At 44.1% G+C, this 20,257-nt stretch overlaps 1 protein-coding gene across 3 annotated transcripts in view; it reads left to right on the forward strand.

The window, feature by feature from the left end:
* Positions 1–17,593, forward strand: part of LOC134948996 (putative bifunctional UDP-N-acetylglucosamine transferase and deubiquitinase ALG13) — a 479,197-nt gene extending 461,604 nt beyond the window's left edge. For all 3 annotated transcript variants that reach the window (XM_063937323.1, XM_063937325.1, XM_063937324.1), the window contains 5 exons: positions 1,940–2,032; positions 2,456–2,496; positions 4,807–4,969; positions 13,518–13,809; positions 17,005–17,593. In XM_063937323.1, coding sequence (XP_063793393.1) covers positions 1,940–2,032; positions 2,456–2,496; positions 4,807–4,969; positions 13,518–13,789 — 569 coding nt within the window. In that variant the 3' untranslated portion in view covers positions 13,790–13,809; positions 17,005–17,593. The remainder of the gene's footprint in view (positions 1–1,939; positions 2,033–2,455; positions 2,497–4,806; positions 4,970–13,517; positions 13,810–17,004) is intronic.
* Positions 17,594–20,257: the final 2,664 nt, after the last annotated feature.

Genomic DNA, 20,257 nt, shown 5'->3' on the forward strand with positions numbered 1-20,257 from the left:
GCTTATGCGCAGACTGGACTCCCAGTTCCTGCTGCTAAAGCCCATTCTACTCCGTCTGTTGGACCCTCTTGAGCGGCCCGTCGTGGCGCATCCACAGAACAATTGTGCAAGGCGGCTACATGATCCTCAGTGCCTTTGATACTTCCGCCTCCCAGGATGCTTCCTTTGGTCGCCGGGTTCTAATATCCGCTAAGGTGCGTCTCCTCCCTTGAGGAACTGCTTTAGGACATCCCTGATGTATTCCCTGTGGAACACAGTGTACCCTGCTGCAGAAAAGTAGATTTATGGTAAACTTACCATGGTTAAATCTTTCTGCAAGGTACACTGGGTTCCACAGGGCGCCCACCCTGACGCACTTAGCTTCTTTTGTGTTTGTATGGTATTAGCTGCTAGTCCCTTCTCCTGTCGTGAGAACGTGGTTCTATGTGACAAACATCTGCCTGCTTTTACCTGCTTCTGCATTGGACTGGTTAACAAAACTGAGCTCACAGTGCCTGGAGGTGGGTTATAGAGGAGGCCCCGCAATGCATTCTGGGACAGTCTAAAGCTTTAGCCTGTTGGTGCCTCTGGATCAAGATCCATCTCTACACCCTGATGTATTCCCTGTGGAACCCAGTGTACCTCGCAGAAAGATTTTTACCATGGTAAGTCTACCATAAATCTCTGTATTCGGCACAATCTCCTTGTGCAATCACATTGCATTGCGACTAAGAAGCATTTTTGGCAAAAGACGTCTGACGCTAAAAGATTCTCACACGACCAGGCATGCGAAGAGGAGCTGTTTTTGCATTTCTGTAGCCAAGATGAGTGAGGACAAATCTGTATGACCAGCCTGTATTGGTGACATCTTGAAGGATGGTTATACTGTGGTTACACTCTGGTACTCTGTAATTGAACTGAATTTTGTTTACTTGCTTGTATGATGTTGTGGCACCTTTATAAATAAGTTGATGATAATCTGACTCTGCAATAACTGTCCTCCCAATACCCAATTAAGGGGTCTATTTACTAAGCATTGGACGGAGATAAAGTGGATGTAGATGAAGTCCCAGCCAATCAGCTCCTAACAAATATGCCACAGGCTGTGTTTGAAAAATGAAAGGAGCTGGTTGGCTGGGACTTTATCTCCATTCACTTTATCTCCATCTGAGGCTTAAGGGGGGTACACATAGAGAGATCCCTGCTTAAAATCTAAGCAATCTGACCAGATTGCTTATATTTTAAGCACAGATCTCTTGTGTGTGTCCCCCAGCGATAGCGCATCGCTATCGCCGGTGCTAGATTGAGCCTGCATGCAGGCTCAATCTTTCGGGTCGCTCACCTCAGTGCTGTGTGAAGTGAGCGGCCCCCCTCACTCAGCACACATCGTGCTGAGCGGGGGGAGAGATGTGTGCTGAGCGTTCTGTGATAGATCGCTCAACACACATCTCTCTAGTGTTACCCCCCTTTAGTAAATAAACCCCTAAGTCCCTATGATGAGAAAAACCATCCCCCTCCAATTTAGCATAGGTTTTATCCATTGCACACACAAGGGTGGTCTTCAGTATGCCGGCTCTTGGGATCCTGGCGCACAGTATACCGGCGCCGGCATACCGACACTTATTCTCCCTCGTGGGGGTCCACGACCCCCCTGGAGGGAGAATAAAATAGCGTGGCGCGCCCGCAAGGGGCTCATTTGCGCTCGCCACACTGTCGGTAAGCTGGCGGTCGGGCTCCCGGCGCCGGTATGCTGGTCGCCGGGAGCCCGACCGCCGGCAGATCGTAGTGAACCCCACACAATCTGCTGGTAACAACATACCTGGTTTAAATAGATAGAATTGTTGGCCTATATGATGCATTTACTGGTTTAGCAGTGAATTATTTGGAATGTAATGTACTCCACTATTACTAAATGACAACAGCATGTATATGTACTTATGGTATGTACATGTTTCATCAGCTCCACCTGGTTCTGGTGAGATGGGAGATTGCACCGTTCCTCTGCCACCTCCGCCTTATTCCTGTGACCCAAGTGGCAATGATCTGCCTAGAGGTAAGAGGGGTGACAATGCCAAGGAGAATCCTTTTAGCGGCTTTTATTCATGATTGGGAAATGCAGGGATATTTAAACATACACATTTTGTTTTTCATGTTATTCTTATTCATACAATCTAAATGCACCTTAATTCATCTTGCAAATTACATTTAGACTTGTGTTTTTTCTTTTTTTTAACCCTTCTAAAATATGGAAGATTTATTTTTATATTAAACACTCCTTTGACCATTTCCAGAATACTTTAATCATCATAAATAGCTCCCATTTTGTCTTCAACTCTGCAAACCAGAAGTAGCACTTGAGGGACAATGAAGGCTGTAAAGTGGAGTGCCTTTGCAGGGGAAAAGTTACCATTAGAATTAAAAAGACTGTTTAAGAGTATGTCTGTCTGTTTTTAATTTGCTTCATTTTGCTTTTCAGACACAAAAGTTCTACAGTATTATTTTAACTTGGGACTGCAAGTAAGTTCCCTTTCAGATTATAAAATATATAAAATGTCATCTGAAACCTCACTACTTCAAAATTGTCAATATTGTACATGGCACTGTACGTATGTCACTTTATTGCTGTATATGTTACTATACATTATGGCGTTCCTTTGTTTTGTAGGGGCGTTAAGCCACCCATAATACACGTGTCTCCTAAACCTGTCCTTTTTATGGTATATAGCATGAGATTCCTGGCAAGACTAGCGATTCCCATACTTGAGTACTTTTTCTGTAATTTTGCATCTTAAATTTGCTAGTACTGTGCTAAGTAGTTAATAAGTACTGTACTTAGGATTAGTATTTTTTTAGTCACAAAAGTAGCAGATTAAGAGGCATATTGTATAAAAAGTTGCAGTCTGTGGTGTGCCAAATTGGACTATTTGGAGTGATTTGAAGATACTGAAGGTTTATAAGGACACATCTGTATGGAAGAGTAGAATTACTTGTAATGGATTTTCAGCAGCTGTATCCAACACACCCAAATTTAGCATTTTGCCCTAGACCGGACTTCAATGCACATTTTTGAGAACATGTGGAATTACTGATTGCTAGACTAATTCATTTTTGCTGTGCAAGATTAAGAATTCTAAAGTAAAGAATTACATGATAAAAGAACCAGATTTAGCCTTCATGGGGCCCTAGGCAAGATACCGGTGTGGGGCCCCCCATCCTTTTGTGTAATTTTACCTCCTTATATTAATGTCCCTTACACAATATACCACACACTGTAATGCCCCTTTCACAATAAGCAACACACCATAATGCCCCTTACAATATATGCGCCACACACAGGGGTGCCCCTTATAACATTATGCACCACACCCATGCATGTTGATGCTTGAACAATGAAGGCTATTATGCGTTGTATAATATAAACAAGATAGAAGAATAAACCGTGAAATCTACATGGTTTATATACTGTAAGTCATTTATCACTATTTCAAATGGTGTATACAGATGTGTTCACTCACAGCTAGCCTCCCTGCACGTTAAACAGTCCTAGTCACGTCATGCAGAGGAGTGACTCTGTAGCACAGAGCATATTTACATGTGACTTTCTCCATTAAAATGCGTCTTATTCGATAAACAATGCGAATAAGACATACAAGCAGATTCTGCCGAATAAAATGATCGGCAGCATGTCTTTATTGTGTGTGCGACCGTGGTTGTATCTGCATATGAAATGGTACCTTACAATATTTTCCTAGGAAACACTGTAACATACCATTTTGTATGCAATTACAGCCGCAGACACGCACAGAATGTTGGCATGCTGCTTATAATTTTAAGCAGCTGAGTCTGCCTGTGAGTTCTATTTGCATCGTTTATGCAAATAAGATGCATTTTTGGCAAAAAAAAAATGCCGAGCCTAACAGAGTTAAACGGGACCTGTCAGCTCACTCCCACCAGGCATCTTCCGCTACGTGGCATATTGAGGCAGGATATAATAGAACATATCTGTAGATGGGGAAAGAAAATGACTTGCAATTCAGAGTTTGAACTAGCAATGACTAAACTGCTTAAAGTCTGGATTAGCCAAAAAAGTTCTGGGGTAAAGCAACAATAACAGCTACTTATCCACAAAACAAGTTGTGGCATGAAACAGATCTGGGTCTTTATGTGTAAAAGCATTGTTTATATTCCTGAAATAAAATGCTGCTGCTATCTTGAATTACTGTGTAAGTCAGGTAATTTTAAGGTTACAATTAGGCAGTTTCCTAGGATCCTGTTGCAGTATCTTAAAACCGTGTACTACTATTTATTCTCATTAGTGTGCCACAGCGCGCTTGTTAAGTTATTCATGTGTCGTGAAGGGACTGCTGTTGAGTCTGCCTTCCGTTAATAGCATGTAAGTGTATTAACAGATTTACTCTCAACCAAAACGACATGTATTACACTTAAGACAGTATGTTGCTACTTTTGCATTAAGCATATTTATGTGAAAATGATTGGAAATGTGTGCATTTAAATTAGGTGTGTATTTCAAATGTTTTAACTACAGTCTATTTTGTTTTATATACGGTACCTTCCTTTTCTGAGTATTTACTGCAGGCATGTCCAAACTGCGGCCCTCCAGCTGTTGAGAAACTACACATCCCAGTATGCCCTGACACAGCTTTAGCATTCTCTGACAGCAAAACTGTGTCAGGGCATGCTGGGATATGTAGTTTCACAACAGCTGGAGGGCCGCAGTTTGGACATGCCTGATTTACTGTATCAAAACAAGGTTTGTGAATATCCTCCTAAACATTGCTGCTTTTTTTTTTTGCTTTTTTTTTTTAGTGTTATCATCAAAGTTTATGGCACTCCTTGGTCTATGTGCAACCGGTACCAACACCACCACATATTGAGCCTTTCCAAGGCTTTCCAGAACCAGTACCTATAGTTGACCAAAACGTGCCTACAGTGTACAATGATAGCAGACCAGTGGCACTAGAAGCTGGCGGTAGGTACACTTAATACTTGTAAGTGTTCACTTAGCAAGATAACATTTTAAAGATTGCATTAAAGATGCATCTGAAGCAAAACAGTGTTTAGTTAATGGGTCATCAAAAGGAAGATTGTGCTTTTCTTCTAAAAGAATAGTGCTCAGCTTTTGTTGATGTTACAAGGACCAGCCCTGATCAATTTGGTGTCCCAGGCAAGACTTTGTGTGTCCTCCAAACCCCCCCCCCCCCCACACACACACACACACACACACTAGATGTGGTCCTTTGCACAGGTACATGAAAAGGGAAGTGGCCAAGTAGTGCTGTATTACCCTTCCCCCATTGTGCTGTGCCACATAGCCTCATCTCCCTTGTGTCCCAGTCTCAGCCCGCACAGCGTCTCTCCAGTCTCAGCCCCAACCCATACAGCGTGTCTCTCTCTCTCTCTCTCTCTCCAGTCTCAGCCCCAGCCCATACAGCGTGTCTCTCTCTCTCGTCTCAGCCCCAGCCCGTACAGCGTGTCTCTCTCTCTCTCCAGTCTCAGCCCCAGCCCGTACAGCGTCTCTCTCTCTCTCTCCAGTCTCAGCCCCCCAGCCCGTACAGCGTGTGTCTCTCTCTCTCCAGTCTCAGCTCGCACAGCGTCTCTCTCCAGTCTCAGCCCCAGCCCATACAACGTCTCTCTCTCTCTCCAGTCTCAGCCCGCACAGCGTTTCTCCAGTCTCGGCCCCAGCCCGTACAGCGTCTCTCTCTCCATTCTCAGCCCGCACAGCGTCTCTCTCTCCAGTCTCAGCCCCAGCCCGTACAGCGTCTCTCTCTCTCCAGTCTCAGCCCCAGCCCGTACAGCGTCTCTCTCTCTCCAGTCTCAGCCCCAGCCCGTACAGCGTGTGTGTCTCTCTCTCTCTCCAGTCTCAGCCCCAGCCCGTACAGCGTGCGTGTCTCTCTCTCTCTCTCTCTCCAGTCTCAGCCCCAGCCCGTACAGCATGTGTCTCTCTCTCTCTCTCTCTCTCTCTCCAGTCTCAGCTCGCACAGCGTCTCTCTCCAGTCTCGGCCCCAGCCCGTACAGCGTCTCTCTCTCCATTCTCAGCCCGCACAGCGTCTCTCTCTCCAGTCTCAGCCCCAGCCCGTACAGCGTGTCTTTCTCTCTCCAGTCTCAGCCCCAGCCCGTACAGCGTGTATGTGTCTCTCTCTTTCTCCAGTCTCAGCTCGCACAGCGTCTTTCTCCAGTCTCAGCCCCAGCCCATACAGCGTCTATCTCTCTCTCCAGTCTCAGCCCGCACGGCGTTTCTCCAGTCTCAGCCCGTACAGCGTCTCTCTCTCTCTCCATTCTCAGCCCGTACAGCGTCTCTCTCTCTCTCTGCAGTCTCATCCCACACAATTCTGAACACTAGTATGACTATAGATTGTTCAACTGAATGTTCTAGTTTATGTATAGAAAGTTATACATTTAATTTAACCGAAAGTATTGAAAAACTGTTTATTCCTGCAACACACTCTCACTTGTGCTTTTGGAGTACCATGTTTTGCCTTGATATGCTTAGCCTGTAAACAGTTTTGTCAATTCTCACAGCTTATTCTAACACAGTTTGTTTTAAGGTGTTAAGCTCCAGTGTTTTCGCCACTTTGATATGAAATTTCAACAATTTTTTAACAATCTCAGAAACTAGTGTATACTGCATGATTATTGCTCAGACCGCAATTGCCATCATATTCTTCCTTTTAGGGGGTAAATGTAATAATGTGCAGGACTTCGTGCGAGAACGCCTGCATTTTTAAAGTGGCAATCATATACAAGGCATTCACGTCCAAAGTCCCACAACTCGCACCCTATTTTCTCATACGTCCTAGAGGATGCTGGGGATGCTTCAAGAACCATGGGGTATAGACGGGATCCGCAGGAGACATGGGCACACTATAAGACTTTGAATGGGTGTGAACTGGCTCCTCCCTCTATGCCTCTCCTCCAGACTCCAGTTAGATTCTGTGCCCAGTGAGACTGGATGCACACTGAGAAGCTCTCCAGAGTTTCTCAGAAAAAGACTTTTGTTAGGTTTATTATTTTCAGGGAGACCTGCTGGCAACAGGCTCCCTGCTTCGTGGGAGTGAGGGGAGAGAAGCAGACCTACTTCTTCCTAGTTCAAGGGCTCCGCTTCTTATGCTACTGGACACCATTAGCTCCAGAGGGTTCGATCACTTGGTGCGCCTTGCTGCTTTTTCCCGGAGCCGCGCCGTGACCCCCCTCAGAAGAAAGAAGCCGAGTGAGTATGAGAAGATCTGAAGACTTCAGTGACGGCAGAAGACTGCGTTTGAGGTACTGCGCAGCGGGCGCGCTGCACGCCATGCTCCCACACGTAACACGGCACTGCAGGGCGCAGGGGGAGCACCCTCAAACCTCAAACAGCACTGGCATAAGTAAAAAAAAAACAGTGCCTAGGCACTAGTTAAGGGAACCCCGCCAGTATAAATATAAATTTAAGCGGGACTGAAGCGCGCCATGTAGTGGGCGGGGCTTAGCCCACACAGCTCTGACCAGCGCCATTTTTTCATCACAGACGCTGGCCCTGACCTCCACACTGCTGTACATGTAACAGGGTGCAAAACGGGGGGGGGGGGGGGGGGGGCACAAGTGATTTGGTGCAATTTGATATATATAAAAAGCGCTAACAGGTCTGGGCAGTCTTTTTCCTCGGGGTAGGCGCTGGGTTGTGAGCTGGCAGAACTCCCTCTGTCTCTCTCTTACAGGCTTTGTTGTGGGTCTGTCTCCTATAGCCCCAGTGTGGTTGTGGGTATCGGTACGTGTGTGTCGACATGTCTGAGACTGAGTGCTCTTCCCAGGAGGAGGCTGGAGTGGGGACAGAAAGTACTGTGAGGGCGACTGTGTCGGCACCGCCGACGGATGATTGGGTAAATATGTTGAGTGTTTTTAAATGCAAATGAGACTCAGTTGACTAAGAGATTTGATAAATCTGAGTCTAAAAACCAGACATGGAGGAAATCCATGAAGGATGCTTTGTCAAAAGCGCAGACCCCTTCGGGGTCACAGAAACGTGCATTTACCCAGATAGCTGATAAAGATACTGACACGGACTCTGATTCCAGTGTCGACTATAGTGATGCCAGACTAAATCCAAAACTGGCTAAGAGTATTCAGTACATGATTGTGGCGATAAAAGAAGTGTTGCATTTAACAGAGGACCCTGCTGTTCCTGATACAAGGGTCTGTATGTTTAAAGGACAGAAACCTGAGGTAACGTTTCTTCCCCCTCATGAACTGAACGCGCTTTTTGAAAAGGCTTGGGAAAATCCTGACAAGATGATACAGGTTCCCAAAAGAATTCCAGTGACATATCTGTTTCCATTTGGAGACCGGGAAAGGTGGGAGTCAACCCCCACGGTAGACAAAGCTTTATCGCGTCTATCCAAAAAGGTGGCGCTTCCGTCTCCTGACACGGCAGCCCTAAAGGATCCTGCTGATCGTAAGCAGGAAAATACACTAAAATCCATTTATGTCACTACAGGGTCGCTACTCCAGGCCTGCCGTGGCTTCGGCATGGGTGAGTAGCGCTATTGAAAAGTGGGCAGATAACTTGTCATCTTAGGTAGATACCCTAGACAGGGATAACGTGCTTTTGACTCTGGGTCATATCAGGGACGCTGCAGCATATTTAAAAGAAGCTGTAAGGGATATTGGCCTTTTGGGATCAAGGGCCAATGCCATGGCAGTCTCAGCAAGAAGAGCATTGTGGATTCATCAATGGAATGCTGACTCTGAGAAGGCGATGGAGTCTCTACTGTTTAACGGTAGAGTCTTGTTTGGTGACGGCCTCACTGACCTGGTGTCTACCGCTACCGCGGGTAAGTCTTCATTTTTTACCTTATGTTCCTGCACAGCAGAAGAAAACGCCTCACTATCAGATGAAGTCCTTTCGGCCCAATAAATTAAAAAAAAGGACGAGGGTCCTCCTTCTTTGCTGCGAGGGGAAGAGGAAGGGGAAAAAGGTCACGGGCTGTGGCAAGTTCCCAAGAGCAGAAGTCCTCTCCAGCTTCTACCAAATCCACCGCATGACACTGGGGCTCCTCTGCGGGAGTCCGCACCGGTGGGGGCACGTCTCCAACTCTTCAGTCAGGTCTGGGTGCACTCAAACCTGGATCCTTGGATAGTAGAAATAGTAACCCAAGGGTACAGGTTGGAGTTTCAAGACGTGCCACCTCACCGATTTTTCAAATCGGCCTTGCCAGCTTCTGTTCTAGAAATGGAGGTAGTAAGCGCTGCGATACTAAAGTTGTGTCAAAAATCAAGTAATTGTCACAGTGCCCCCGTCACAACAGGGGGAAGGCTTTTATTCAAGCCTGTTCGTGGTCCCGAAGCCGGATGGCTCAGTCAGACCGATTCTGAACCTAAAATCCCTCAATTTATTTCTAAAAAAAAATTCTAATTCAAGATGGAATCTCTCCGAGCAGTGATCTCCAGTCTGGAGGAGGGGGATTTTATGGTGTCAGTCGACATAAAGGATGCCTACTTCCATGTCCCCATATATCCTCCACATCAGGCTTACCTGAGATTTGCTGTTCAGGATTGTCATTACCAATTTCAGACGTTGCTGTTTGGTCTGTTCACGGCTCCGAGGATTTTCACCAAGGTTATGGCGGAAATGATGGTTCTCCTGCGCAAGCAGGGAATCGCAATTATCCCATACTTGGACGATCTCCTCATAAAGGCGAGATCCAAGGAGCAATTGCTGAAAAATGTTGCCCTTTCACTGGCAATTCTGCAACAACATGGTTGGCTCCTAAATTTTCCAAAATCACAGTTGGATCCGACGACACGGCTGTCGTTCCTGGGTATGATTCTGGATACAGAATTGCAGAACATGGTAAAACAGATTCTGAAACCAGCAAGGGTGTCAGTTCTTCAATGCACTCGGTTGCTGGGGAAGATGGTGGCGGCTTACGAGGCCATTCCGTATGGCAGGTTCCATGCCAGGGTGTTTCAGTGGGACCTGTTGGACAAGTGGTCCGGGTCTCACCTGGACATGCACTGGGAAATAATTCTGTCTCCCAGGACCAGAATCTCCCTTCTGTGGTGGCTGCACAATTCTCACCTTCTGGAGGGACGCAGGTTCGGGATTCAGGATTGGATCCTGGTGACCACAGATGCAAGCCTCCGAGGCTGGGGAGCAGTCACACAGGGAAGAAACTTTCAGGGAAAGTGGTCAATCCAGGAAGCTTGTCTACACACAAACCTTCTGGAATTAAGGGCCATTTACAGCGGCATCCTGCAAGCAGAACATCTTCTTCGAGGTCTGCCTGTCTTTATTCAGTTAGACAACGTGACAGCAGTGGCATACATAAACAGCCAGGGTGGAACAAGGAGCAGGGCGGCGATGGCCTAGGCCACGAAGATTCTTCGCTGGGCGGAAAGACATGCCAGTGCTCGGTCAGCGGTCTTCATTCCAGGAGTGGACAACTGGGAAGCAGACTTCCTCAGCAGACACGATCTCCATCCAGGAGAGTGGGGTCTTCATCGAGAGGTCTTTGCAGAAGTGACAAGTCGTTGGGGAGTTCCTCAAGTAGACATGATGGCGTCCCGCCTCAACAAGAAACCAGAGATATTGTTCCAGGTCAAGGGACCCTCAAGCGATAGCGGTGGACGCTCTAGTGACACCGTGGGTGTTTCCATCAGTATGTGTGTTTCCTCCACTTCCACTCATTCCAAAGGTGATAAAAATTATAAGAACAACAAGGGTTCAGGCAATACTCATTGTTCCGGATTGGCCAAGAATGGCCTGGTATCCAGATCTTCAGGAGTTGCTCATAGAAGATCCCTGGCCTCTTCCTCTTCGGGAGGACCTGTTGCAACAGGGGCCGTGCGTGTATCAGGACTTACAGCGGCTGCGTATGACGGCGAGGCGGTTGAACGCCAAATCCTAGCCCGAAAGGGTATTCCCAGTGAAGTCATCCCCACACTTCTTCAGGCTAGAAAAGAAGTAACGTCAAAACATTACCACCGTATTTGGAGAAAATATGTGTCTTGGTGTGAATCCAAGAAGGCTCCTACGGAAGAATTTCACCTGGGGCGTTTTCTCCATTTTCTACAAGCAGGTGTGGATGCGGGCCTAAAGTTAGGACCTATTAAAGTACAGATTTTGGCCTTGTCAATCTTTTTTCAGAAAGAATTGGCCTCCCTTCCAGAAGTTCAGACCTTCGTGAAAGGCATGCTACACATCCAACCTCCATTTGTGCCTCCTGTGGCACCGTGGGATCTTAATGTGGTGTTGCAGTTCCTGCAGTCGCATTGGTTTGAACCTTTGCGCAAGGTTGAGTTAAAATTCCTTACTTGGAAAGTAGTCATGTTGTTGGCCTTGGCGTCCGCAAGGCGAGTGTCTGAGTTGGCGGCTTTGTCTCACAAAAGCCCCTATTTAATTCTCCATGCTGATAGAGCGGAGTTGATAACTCGTCAGCAATTTCTACCGAAAGTGGTTTCATCATTTCACGTGAACCAGACTATTGTGGTGCCAGTGGCTACTGATGCCTTGGCGGATTTAAAGTCTCTCGATGTGGTCAGAGCTTTGAAGATCTATGTCGCCAGAACGGCTCAGATTAGGAAAACAGAGGCTCTGTTTGTCTTGTGGGCTCCCAACAAGATTGGTGCTCCTGCTTCTAAGCAGACTATTGCACGCTGGATTTGTAATACGATTCAGCAGGCTCATTCTACGGCAGGAATGCTGTTACCGAAATCGGTAAAAGCCCATTCTACCAGGAAGGGTGGGCTCAACCTGGGCGGCTGCCCGGGGAGTCTCGGCATTACAACTTTGCCGAGCTGCTACTTGGTCGGGTTCAAACACCTTTGCGAGGTTTTACAAGTTTGATACCCTGGCTGAGGAGGACCTCTTGTTTGGTCAATCGGTGCTGCAGAGTCATCCGCACTCTCCCGCCCGTTCTAGAGCTTTGGTATAAACCCCATGGTTCTTGAAGCATCCCCAGCATCCTCTAGGACGTATGAGAAAATAGGATTTTAATACCTACCGGTAAATCCTTTTCTCTTAGTCCGTAGAGGATGCTGGGCACCCGTCCCAGTGCAGGCTGTATCTGCAGTTTGGTTATAAGTTACGCTCATGTTGCGTTGAGTTCAGTCAATCTGTGACTGTGGTTGGTCATGCCGTTGCATGCGTTGTTTGTTGAATGCCATGTTGTATGGCGTGTTGGAGGTGTGAGCTGGTATGTATCTCACCTTAGTTTAAAATAATTATATAAATCCTTTTCCTCGAAATGTCCGTCTCCCTGGGCACAGTTCCTATAACTGGAGTCTGGAGGAGGGGAATAGAGGCAGGAGCCCGTTCACACCCATTCAAAGTCTTATAGTGTGCCCATGTCTCCTGCGGATCCCGTCTATAGCCCATGGTTCTTGAAGCATCCCCAGCATCCTCTACGGACTAAGAGAAAAGGATTTACCGGTAGGTATTAAAATCCTATTATTATTTTAATACATTTACTACATATATTTATAAGGCGCCACAAGTGTTTCGCAGCGCCGTACAAAGGGCATACAATAGAACAGTACAGGGAGACAGAACTTAACATTACAGTAAAAATAACAAAAATCGAGTACAGGTAACTCAGAGCACCACAATTCTCAATACACAACACAGCTTAGATGTAAGCAGCGAGACAGTTATCAGTGTACTACTAGGGTCTGGCGGCCTTAGAGAGAGATGAGCCTGCACCAGCAGGAGAATATGCGGGTAAAGATGGTCGCAGAGTAGGAGAGAGCTGTAAGTGAAATGTGGGTAGAAGAGGGCTTTGACAACAAGAGGGAAGAGGGCCCTGCTTTGATGAGCTAACAATCTAGTGGGAAGGGGCGACAGATGACATGAGGTGCAAGTAAGCATTTTCAGGTGTTAAATGTGGTAAAATATTTATAGAACCCTATTCAGTATTTACTCCCTGAAACATTGTGAGTGGAATTGCATCTTAGGGTGCATACACACGGTGAGATTCGGACTTATCCGATTCTCACCGTGCGACAGGGGGCCGGGTCGGCACTTAGCCAGTATCGCAAGCACATAATAACTGTGCTTGCGATGCTGGCTATGTGCGATTTCAATCCTGACTATCTCTTCTATAGAGATAGTCAGGATTGACTTGCCTGCACAGCCTATTTTTTCTTCCGATGCCGACCGCGCGGGGCCGCGCATCGGATCGGGATCGCAAGGTGACTGTCACCTTGCGATCTGCACTATATTTTCTTCCGATTCTGACTATATAGTCAGAATCGGAAGAAAATATCTTACCGTGTGTACACACCTTTACACACCAGGATAGAGGCCTAGATTAATAGAATAGCCCTAGTTAGTAGAATTGGAGCACAGCAGAAAGATCAAGCAATGAACTCCATATGCGGTGCAGGATTGTCCCCCTTCATAGACTGAATTGATTTGCTTTTAAATATTTTCCATGGGAGAAAGTAGAGCTTTGCTAGGGATATTATGGGTGTATTCTATCTCTCCCATGACATCTATTCTTTAATGTTTGCATAGAATTAATATAACACTTTATGCTTTATTTCAGGCCCATTTCAAAATGTGGATTCACTGCCACCCCCTGCTGGACCAGTGTATTACCCTTTGGTACCCGATCCATATAACCAGCCTCCTTTACCTGGTTTTGACTCGTGTGTATCTGTTGTGCCTACATATCATTATGTAGGACCATGGCATACTATAAGTCCCCCCTACAACAATTCACCTCGGATACATAATACAGTGAATCCCAGTCACATTCACCAAGTGAGTTACATTGCGGCACCACCACCTGCACATTTTGTACCCCAGACTATATGAGAGGAGATGATGACCTCTAGGTACGTTGGCACAAATTTTTTCTTAAGGGTTTGTCTTTGTCATGCTTTTTAAAATAGTGCGGTATAGATAGGAAGTGAAATGGTTATGAAAGCATTGCAGACAAAATGATCTATTCCTCAGCTCTAGTCATGTTGCTGTTACATTCTGCACGGGATTGCTTATGGCACTTTACGAAGCTGTGAGTGACATTCTTGTGCCAGCTCAATAACATTTATTGAGGTTTAGGCAACTTCTCAAATGCTACTCATGTCTGTGCCAGACTCTTCTGATTGTGGAGTACATCAGCCAATAAGACCATGGAATACATACACTACAAATTGTGTGTGATGTGACTCAAAGGAAGTACGTTAATTAGTGCATAGTGTGGCAAGTGCTTGATCAGTTCATCTGTATCCAAGAAAGCTGGGATATCTGTAGGCTATAGAGTAATAAACAAGTGCATTGAATTATCGTTTGCAGAGATTCCCAGCTGTAAAGTTCAACAGAATAAGCTGGTGCTACATAAATGCTAATTAGTTATGGAAGACTCTTCCCAATTTTCTCCGCCGCATCCAGTGTTTGAGGAGCCACAGGTCCTGTGCAGCACTACAAAATCAGCAATATACAGAACCTTAATTAGCATGGAACCATACCAGTTACATTATTTAAAAATACATACATTAGCAAGAGAATGACTGAATCTTTAAAACATCCAATGCAAGATGAGAAATGAAAAATTCAATCTCCAGATGTAAAGATCTGCTTCCAGGAGTACAAGTAGGTGAGGGCAGGGGGCCTAGAGGAAGGAAAGACACTGCTGGTGAGAGCTACCGTACCATACTAGAGAGGTGGACAACAGACAGGATTGGCTGGGGGTTGAAAATTTTATAATGGGGAAGGTGGAGCATGAGGATGAACTTGGGATGTTCTAATCCTTAATCGGGAGGCAATCACGAGACCGCCTGTCGGGATCCCAGCGGTCACAATGCTGACGGAATCCCGACAGGCTTGGAAATGCAGCCGGAATACCGACACCATAGGCTTTCTAGCACTCGCCCACTGCCGGCACACTGGTGGCTGGGATCCTACTGTTGGCATCATTACAGCTGGGATCCCGGCCACCAGTTAAAGGTATATATTCGTTCTAATCTTTCACTTTGGTCTATTTCTGGTGCAGGAAACCAAACTCTACTTGTGTACTGCATGTTGATTATTGCATGGCAAGGGAATTGCCTAAATATGTTTGGAATAGCACAGTGACTTCTAGCAGCCCAAATTTTAATTTAAGCTGTAGGTTTAATTTACATTAATAGATTACTATGAACCAATTTGATTTTTTTAAATGTTTATTTTGCATACTAAAAATGTTGTTTTGTATGGAGATATTCATCAAAATTGTATGGTACTTTATAAAGAACAAACTGTTCTGAAGTCAATGGTGTACGTCAAGTCTTACAGGTACAAACTTTGCACTCCTCTGTATCACTGTGATATACAGTACATACAGATGTGCATCCTTGCTGCAGTCACGCTAAACAGCCCTTGAAGCAATGCCGTGGTGGGACTCTGTAGCGCAGAGCCTTTTTTTGGGCAAAAAATTCACCTTGGACACAAAGTAATGTAATATAGGACACACATGCATCTTCTGCTGATTGAAATGATATGCAGCATGTCTATTTTCTGTGTATAATAACGGCTCTATCTGCATCCGAAATGCCATGTTAGTGTTTTCCATGAATACACTGTAGCATAGCATTTTGTATGCAAATACAGTTGCAGTCACACACAGAATATAGGCATTCTGCATATTATTTTAATCAGCAGAAGCTGCTTGTGCATCCTGTTACATTACTTTGCGTCTAAGACGCATTTTCACAGAAAAGGCAATGAAAGACACTCTGCGCTACCAAGTCACATGGCACGCACGCATTGTGTAACGTGACTTGTAACGCACAGAGCAAAGATGTAAGAGGACACATCTGTAGCAGAAAGATGCAGAAGGGAGAATAGTTCAGCCATAACATTTATATCCGTCACATCAGATCATTGTGAATAGGTATGCAGACTGCTGTGGCAAGTTTCCTGATCTATCCACCCCACATTAGTGTACGGTATAAGTTATACAATCTTAAGGTGTGGTCTACAGGAGATTTTATCTTTTAATTTATCTTCTTATTCTTCATAAATACAACTGAACTCAAGTATAGCTTAGCTGTGCCTGTGCTTACCTAAAAACTGTCCTTTTATGTTGATGACACAGCCTCCATTGTTCCAATGCAATTTCTACCCTCTGTATTGTAAGTAAATTTTTCTATGCTACATGATTAATACATCTACCTGATGGTTGGTTTAGAGGTTCACTGATTACCAATTCCATTGTACAACTGTTAAAGGGAATTATCTTTTGAAAGTGCAGTGTGCTGCTGTGCAGACTCCATGTTGGTGGTACTCAAGGGAAGCTTCATTCCATGAACCAAGATGGCCACTAATGCCACCACTGAGCATATGAGGAGTCATCTTGGGACTATGCGAGTGTGCCACAGTGAAAACTGTAGTCTTCCACTTGGCTCCATTGAGACCTGCAATTCCCTACTGATATAACCGCTGTTTCAGCATCCTGACTGCTATCTGGTACCTACATACTGACTGGCTGGTGAACAGTATGTCACCCTGCTCCACTCCATCTACCAGTGTGTATAATAGTGCCTACGACTGTACCTCTTTATCTTCAAAAAGGTACCTGGCCTGTTCACAATTGTAAGGCATCAGCTGGTGTGTACACAAAGACTGCATACACATTTTCCAGTATTAAACATGGATGTTTTTTGGTATATTTCTTCTTTCTGAGTAAGGTAAGCCTGTATAACTGATGTAAAAGTTGTCTATAATGCATGTAAAGTATATGCCTGACTTTGCTGAATGTTAGGAGGAATAATAAGTTATTTTTTTTCAGGGAACTTGTCTTATCCCATTACAATGACTTGGGTAGAGATGTATCTGGCAGGTGAAAGTCTGTTCCCTTTTAAGTTTACAGAATTAGCCTAAGAACAAAAGCAGCATTATCACTTGGCATGTCAATTGTCTTGCCTTTCTGGAAGCATAATAGATGTGACATTATTATAACTTCATTATGATGGGTAAATAGATATTGTACGTGCTAGCTAAGAATACAATTATCTTAATGTTACAAAAGATGTACTTTTTCTTTCTTCTAGGCTCCGCTGTCATCTTGGTACTAGAACGTGGCTGATCCTTTTGTGGAGGACAGAGCAGTTGTTTCTTACTTACACAGGTTTACAATGGCACTAACCATGGGGTGTGAGGACTAGATGTAGGGAAGTTGGGAGTTCATTTTTACCTTATTGATAAAACCAGGGCTGCTGTTTTTCTGATTGGAATATCACACGGCTGTCACACTTGCTGCTGAAGAATTCTCTGCATTGACGGTCATTGGACCTGCTGACATGCTGCTCCCGGACTCATTCTACCTCATCATTGTTTTAATCAATGGGTGGCACTTTGTAGAGATCATCAGTAGTTGCATCACAGGAGTACTTATTCAATGTTTTGCTCAGAATACCGAAAGCGCTGTTGGACTATAAGTCGTAACTGCGATTGCTAAACGAACTGTTTTTTTTAATATGCCAGTTTACGCCTTTTAGTACTGAAGCATTACATGATTAGGAATGTGTTTTTTGTTCTATGTTGGTACTTGTGTTTGTTTGTCACATTAACACAATAGGTGATTTAACATGTGTTTGTTCACTCTCACAATAAATAAATGAAAGCATAAAAAACCCTTGAAATCCTTGAATTGAGACAGCGCTTGCCATATGATTCTTTATATACTAGAGGTATAGTACAGTACAGTACATAATTCTTTTGCAAAAACATTATCATTCACACGCTAACACAAGCCATGTACTGTAGATATCTATATTTAAGCATGGAGGACCACTTAATAGCAAAATACGCTTTTGGTTTCTTAATTACATTTTATTTGTCCATACAATGATTTATTTTCTCAGTCATACAATAGATTGGAAATCTGTACTTTACCTGATCTGGAAGCCGTTACCAGCTAATGCCTAACAATATGAAGATTCTGCATCTGCAAGCATTATCATGCCAGAAGATGAGGCTGGGAAAATATTGGGGCTTTTGACAAACATTGTTTACCATTTAGGGTCGTGTATACATGAAAATCTGTTGGTTATTTTATTTTTATTTCAATAAACAATTTTATTGAAGTTTAGAAAATTGTACAGAGATAGGAATTGGACTCACCGTATGCGTATACAATGGTAAAAGAAACACAAAGGCAAAAAATTGGTAACCTAAAGCAGTGGTTCTCAACCTCAGTCCTCAAGTACCCCCAACAGTTCATGTTTTGCAGGTCACCTAGCAGTTGATCAGGTGTATTCATTACTCACTGACACATTATAGAAGACCCACAGGTGGAGCAAATTATTTCACTTGCAATTATCTGATGAGACCTGGAAAACATGAGCTGTTGGGGGTACTTGAGGACCAGGGTTGAGAACCACTGGCCTAAAAGATTACAAAAAGAACTGCTTGTAGAGGTAGGAAAACGTCCTCAGCGCATATAATTCCACCAGCCATGAAAAGGCACATAATGAAGTGCAATGAGAATAGGGGAAGAAAGGGGGAGACCAAACAAAAAATAAAAATAGATAATGAAAGAGAGAAAAATCAAGGTAATTCTGACATGTCATGAGATCCAAAGCAATTTCCCTGTCAAACAAAACCCACAGTATGAACAGCAGAAACCTATATGAAAATTCAATATGGGTCATAAGGGAGACCTCCCATTGTTAATCAACAATCCATCCTTAATACGTCACGATCATACTACAAAAAGGGCAATACCCTCAAGGGTTCTTATCAATTTGCCTACCCAGGTACCATGAAGTGGACTCAAATAATATATAAATATGTGTTTGCACATCTGAGTCGAGACTATATATTTTCCCCATTTTTTTTAAACAAATCTCTGAACCCCAGATTCAATATCCGGAAGAGAGGCTCACCTTTCGAAGTATAATACTTTTAAAACCATATTTTTAACTGCCATCAGAGAGGGGGTTGATTTTTTTAATCCAGTGAGTGAGAATTTGCTTCTTGGCAATTTAGTATAACTGAAAGCACTGGAGCAATATTCATGTTCTCCGAATCTAGCGTCCACTCTCTAAAATTGAGCAGACGTGCCAACGGGTTTTTAATTACGTGAATTTTAAACGTATGATTGATATAAGCAACCACCTTGAGCCAAAATCTAGAGATTTTTCTACAGGCCCAAAGGTTATGATACAAATCAGCACTGCAAATATTACATTTAATACAGCAGCCAGTGTCTTCTGGGACCATGTGTGCTCTCTGATTAGGAGCTATGTAGGCTCTTTGAAGGGTCTTTAGATGGACCTCCTGTATGGAGGCTGAGTGGAGGTAACGAAATGCGGGTATAATATTGTCTAATATATCCTCACAAGGTCCCAGAGTGGGGATATCTTTCGTGCAAGAAGGAAGATATCCCTTTCGTCCAAAGATTATCTCTGAAAGAAACGCTAAAGGTGGAACGAAAGTATCGAAGGCGGTATGGGTACTCTAGTGAGCACCATTAGCGTATGTAGTGGGTCTGTGGTGGCCTCTAATGGCATTGATGGCGGTTGAGACTCGACAAAATGTCTAATTTGTAAATACATAAACCTCTGCTAGGGACTCCAAATTTCGATTGGAGTTCAGAAAAAGACAACACAAGTTTGCCTCCCGGGTCAAAAATGTCTCTTGTGGCCGAAATCCCCTTATCTCTCCAAGTAAAAAAATTTGAATTTTCAAGCCCAGGGGTAAAACATGGGTTACCCCAGAACGTGTTATAGGAAGATACGTGTGAGCGTCTGCCTAATTTAGCATGTGCTTACTGCCATGCAAGATATGTATGGCAGAATAGGACGTTAGTCTTATACTCAGATGGGAGCTGTTGTTTAGGTGTATGTAGCAGTGCTGCCGGAGAGAGATAATGGAAGATGGCAAATTCAATGCAGAATTCATAAATATGGACCTGCCCCAAAGCCAGTCTGTGATATAATGGAACATAAAAATTGTGGGGAATAATACCGCACTGATCGTAGATATTATGCTAACCAGCATAAAGTTACCAAAATTAGACAGATATAAAGGTAAAATCCTTAATCTCTTTATTGGTGGTACACCCTGAGTCAGTATTGTACTAGGTAAGTGAACATGAAAAGAAAGAAGACTCTCTTGTGGGTGCACTCTTGAAAATAGTCAAAAGAAGACTAAAGTATTGAAAGATTAAAACATATTTATTAATTGTTTTAAAAGTTAGACAGTAAGTGTATCCTAAACAAACATAGAGGCAAAAAACATGTAAAAGAAAGCTTCCCATTGATGGTCTCGCTATTAATAATGTATAGGATGAACCCATAT

Source organism: Pseudophryne corroboree, chromosome 8 (assembly GCF_028390025.1).
Source record: "Pseudophryne corroboree isolate aPseCor3 chromosome 8, aPseCor3.hap2, whole genome shotgun sequence".
In the NCBI taxonomy this organism is placed as follows: domain Eukaryota; kingdom Metazoa; phylum Chordata; class Amphibia; order Anura; family Myobatrachidae; genus Pseudophryne; species Pseudophryne corroboree.